The 5,000-nt window shown below is 51.9% G+C and overlaps 1 protein-coding gene across 5 annotated transcripts in view; it reads right to left on the bottom strand.

Annotated features, from left to right (window-relative positions):
- Positions 1 to 5,000, bottom strand: part of LOC139751469 (nuclear hormone receptor FTZ-F1 beta-like) — a 515,727-nt gene that overhangs the window by 85,605 nt on the left and 425,122 nt on the right. The window contains exon 2 of one of the 5 annotated variants that reach the window (XM_071666909.1): positions 187 to 1,525. The exons of the other annotated variants lie outside the window; for them this stretch is intronic. Within the exon in view, the coding sequence (XP_071523010.1) occupies positions 187 to 315 (129 nt within the window). The 5' untranslated portion in view covers positions 316 to 1,525. The remainder of the gene's footprint in view (positions 1 to 186; positions 1,526 to 5,000) is intronic. 5 annotated transcript variants of the gene reach the window in all.

Genomic DNA, 5,000 nt, shown 5'->3' on the forward strand with positions numbered 1-5,000 from the left:
ATAATAATAATAATAATAATAAGAATGATACTACAACTACTACTTCTGCTGCTACTACTACTAATTATAAACACAATGATACTACTATACTACTACTACTACTACTACAACTTCTACTCCTAATGATAATTATGATCATACAAAACCAAACACTGCTAAAGGTATTGGCCCAGTTGTGTTACTCACCAGTCTGGAGGTAAACTGTTGCTCGAGAAAGAGGTTTTGGAGAGTGAACCTCGCCTGACCTCCATGGCCTCCGGACAGCATCACGTCGCACATAAGGTTGCCTGTGATGAACCTTCCCTCGCTCCACATAAGACAAAAGAGGGCCCCACCCGTCTATACAAGTCCACCACCACCACCAACAACAACTCCTCTTCTTCCTCTTTCTTTTTTTTTCTCCTTCTTCCTTCCTTCCTTCCTTCCTTCCTCCTTTTCTATACTACTACGACTTACTGCTATATACCCCCCCAAACTTAACGCATACTTTTGGCACTCGCTTGAGCTACACAGAGTGGTTGCTTGTTCCCTTCCTTTCCTTATTCTCGTATGTTTATTACTGTTATTATTATTATTACTGGTATTTTATGACCTCCCTCTCGTCTCACAAGACACAGATCACATGGAGGGGGCGTTGTTTCTTTGTAGCAAGGAAGGAAGTGGAGGGAGGGAGTGTGTGTGTGTGGGGTGCGCGCGTAAAACGGGTTGATTGGCTAAGGAAGGGGTTGGTTCGTTCCCGAAAGGCACTTGTACACGTCTCTAGTAATCTCTTTGGCTACTACGGGTCCATGGTTGCTGCTAATATCACAGTGGTCATCACAGTGCGAGGAGAGATGTGTCTCTCTCTCTGTCTCTCTCTCTCTCTTGTCTTTGTCTGTCGGTCTCTCTCTCTCTCTCTCTCTCTCTTGTTCCTACACTGTATGTATATATATATATATATATATATGTAGGCGTGTGGGTGTGCGCGCGAGCGAGGGAGGGAGAGAGAGGGAACGAGAGAGAGAGAGTGAGTCTACACACTACCCAGGTTTTTCTTTTTAAAACTACTTGCAGGTTGGCGGCGGGGTAGGAGGGTAGGGTAGTAGACTGGCCACCCACACACACACAAGGAGACAGTTCTTGTTGTTGCAAGTCTTCTTGTTGTTCTTCTTCTTCTTGTTCTTCCCCTCCCGCTTTCTTCTCTACGTGGGTGCAGTACACCTGGGGAGGGAGGGAGGGAGGTTTGTTCTCTCACAAGGGCGGGGCTGTGTACGTACGTAGACCCAGCGCCGCCACGTGTGTTTTCTCTCTCTCTCTCTCGTAGGTGGATGGCTTGGCTTGCTACGCCTAGGCGGGTGGAAGGGGCGGGCGCCGGGGCCTGACAACGCTTATGGACGACGGAGGTTGGCGTAGTGCGTCATCTGTCGGTCATGAGCGGTGTTGGGGTCATGTCCAGGGGTCGCAGCGTATGACAGTGCATCTAGACCCGCTTCTCCTGCATTGCGACACTCGTCTGGCACCACACGTGTGTGTTTTGGTTATTAACCTGGGGTGGACAAAGAGATGAGAAGGGGGTGCAACCAAGTGAGGTTGCGGGGGGGTTGGTTGTGTATGCGACAACAGAGGGGCCGTTCCTGTGTCACTCCAGGGGGGGTCATGGACCTCTGGAGGGACGGGCGTCTGCGGGCCGCGGGGGGCGGCGTAAAAGAGACATACACACACACACACACGCTAGCCCAGGAGGAAACCCGGAGCCACGTGCGCCAAGTTTCCAGCGTAGAATAAACGAGTTGCGTCAAAGACAAGAAGAAAAAGAAAAAAAAAAAGAAGAAAAAGAAAACGAACAAAGATGCAAATCGTGAATTTACAGTATGAAGGAAGTGGTTATTTTGCTTCCACCCACCCACCCACCCACCCCGACGACCCCAATGCCCTACCTCTTCTCCACCCCCCCCCCCTCCCCTCCGCGGGGGAGGGAGGGAGGGAGGGGGGCGGGGTGTTGCGGTGTGGTACGGGAAGGACGTATGGCGTCATCATGGAGGGGGGGGGGGGGGACTTGTAGGGGTGGTTGCCCAGCGTGGAACCACCCACGCTCGCACATGAGCCTTGCGTGCGTGCGTGGCTTTCCGGAAGGTGTGTGTGTGTGTGTTCTGACACCCATCCGCTGGTGTCATGGTCAACACTCCACCCAGACCCAGACCAACCCCGTGGCGCCTCCACCACGTGTATGGTGGTGGATATCGTTTCCCCCACCCTCCTCCACCACCACCACCGTCCGTCCATCCCTCCCACTCCATCATTTGACGGGGGGGAGTGAGGGATGGGGGGGTGCACGCGGCACGCTGCGTGCGTGCACCCTCAAGACGAGAGACACCCATCTGAACAAACAGACAAACAAACAAACAAACAAAGATATAGACAGTACGAGTGTAGATTTTTTTTCTTTTTTTTTTACGAGGTTGAAACACAGTGTGAGGTGTTCGGGATGAGACCATTGACTTGGGTTAAGTGTGGGTTGTGGGGGTACAACCCATTGCCTGTTTCATCACGGTGTTGAGTTGTTAGCCTAGCCCTTTCAGCTGTTAGCACACACCCATTCAGTTGTTCGTACAGACCGTTCTGTTGTTAGCCTAGCCCATTCAGTTGTTAGCACAGCCCATTCAGTTGTTAGCACAGCCCATTCAGTTGTTAGCACAGCCCATTCTCTTTTTTAGTCATAGCGTAAGTTGTTCTGTCACAGTGTACGTAGTTAGCAGTCGCTGTTCTGTCACAGTGTACGTAGTTAGCAGTCGCTGTTCTGTCACAGTGTACGTAGTTAGCAGTCGCTGTTCTGTCACAGTGTACGTAGTTAGCAGTCACTGTTCTGTCACAGTGTACGTAGTTAGCAGTCACTGTTCTGTCACAGTGTACGTAGTTAGCAGTCACTGTTCTGTCACAGTGTACGTAGTTAGCAGTCACTGTTCTGTCACAGTGTACGTAGTTAGCAGTCACAGTGTACGTAGTTAGCAGTCATTGTTCTGTCACACAGTGTACGTAGTTAGCAGTCACTGTGTACGTAGTTAGCAGTCACTGTGTACGTAGTTAACAGTCATTGTTCTGTCACACAGTGTACGTAGTTAGCAGTCACTGTGTACGTAGTTAACAGTCACTGTTCTGTCACAGTGTAGATAGTTAGCAGTCACTGTGTACGTAGTTAGCAGTCACTGTTCTGTCACAATGTACGTAGTTAGCACCGTTCATTGCCTCATCCCCATCCACTATCAGAACTGGTAAATGTCTAAGTCTTCATTGTGATGATAGTTTCCGACGCACATGTAAGACGCGGCGCGCGCGGACTTTCCCCCCCCTTCCCCCAACCATAACAAAGCCACGTGCCCTGGGTCGCTCGCCACGCAATAAGACCCGCTAAATTTACCTGGAAGCCGCTAAATTTACCACGGGTAGCTGCTGCTGCTGCTGCTGCTGCTCCTCCTCCTCCTCCTCCTCCTCCTCCTCCTCCTCCCACGGGCGAGATACTGCGATGGCTTCAAGCAGGTGAGGAGGAGGAGGAGGAGGAGCTAAAGCTGCTACTCCTACAATCCGCCGCCACTGTTGTTGTACAGTAGCTTGGGGGCGGGAGAGGGGCGCCTGACGACAGGAGGAGGAGGAGGAGGAGGCGGCGGGTCGGGGGGAGGGAAAGAAGGTTGGGAGAGGGAACCAGGTGGCGGGGCGGAGGTGGAAGGTGATGAGGTCAGGGGTGTTCCCAGCCTCGCGGCCGCCAAGAACGCAGTGCCGCTGGGTGCGGGTGCCAGGGTTGGTTCCCCTCCCTCCTCCCTCACAAGGCTGCTCGCACTACGTAATCTTCCCCCCTCCTCCCTCCCACATACCTCCCCTCGCCACAGAGCCACAACCTCTTGGAGGTCGGGACAGACGGACGACGGACGGACGGACGGGGACAGTGGGTACCGCTTTGTCGTGCCGCGTCGCATGGTGCTACGTCCATTCTCATCCTGCCTGACACGCGCGCGTCCCCGACCTAGGGGCGCGCGGGAGATGTAGAGGGAGGGAGGGCATCTGAGGTATGTATGTATGGTGGCCGCAGGTGTGTGGGGAGGAGAGAGAGAGGAGGAGGAGGAGGAGGAGGAGGAGGAGGGAGTCACTTCGGTGGAATGTACATAATGGTCGTGGAGTCAGTCACTCCCTGTGGTACAGGGTGGATCTTTGGGTGGAGGGGTGGAAAGCCGAAAGTTGGGGGCGTAGTAGCTAAGTGAGTAGACAGTGGAGCTGGAGTTTGGTGGCATTTGTGAAGGCTTCTCTCATCGTAAATAGAGATAGATGAGTGGTTGGGTTGGTTAGGGTGGGACCGACTTCTTACAGGTGGGGTAGAAGACGAGAAATGGTGATGATGGTGATGGTGTAGCAACGTGAGAGTGGAGAGTGTGTGGTGCATATATATATATATATATATATATATATATATATATATATATATATATATATATATATATATATATGCATCATGAGCCCTTAAGCAGAAGTACGAGAGCGAGGTAAAAATGCTCCTGTGTTTCCCCTCCCCGTGTCTCTAACCTCACCCCAAGCCGCGGCTCTCCTGGGTACTGGGTTGTTGGCTGATGTTTATAATTATTCTCCTTTCTTCTTGAGGTTACACATGTAGGGTGAGGTGGAGGAGGCAGGAGGAGGAGGAGGAGGAGGGGTTCTGGGAATAGCCAGGAGACACGGGAAAGGGTGGAGGAGGGAGTAACTGGAAGCGATGATGAGATTCGGTAGTTTTGGCTTTGCGGGAGGAGAGAGAGAGAGAGAGAGAGAGAGAGAGAGAGAGAGAGAGAGTGAGAGAGAGAGAGAGAGAGAGAGAGAGAGAGAGAAACTGAGTACGTAAAGAGAAACAAGGTAGAGGAGGAGTTGAGGAAATGACAAAGCACCATATAGGGAGAGTGATATAGTGGGGGAAAGGGATGGGGTTTTCTTGTTGAGGCATATCGAGGGGGAAAAACCATTACGGAAGGGGTTGGCTGCGTTTA

The sequence above is a fragment of the Panulirus ornatus genome, chromosome 11, assembly GCF_036320965.1.
Source record: "Panulirus ornatus isolate Po-2019 chromosome 11, ASM3632096v1, whole genome shotgun sequence".
In the NCBI taxonomy this organism is placed as follows: domain Eukaryota; kingdom Metazoa; phylum Arthropoda; class Malacostraca; order Decapoda; family Palinuridae; genus Panulirus; species Panulirus ornatus.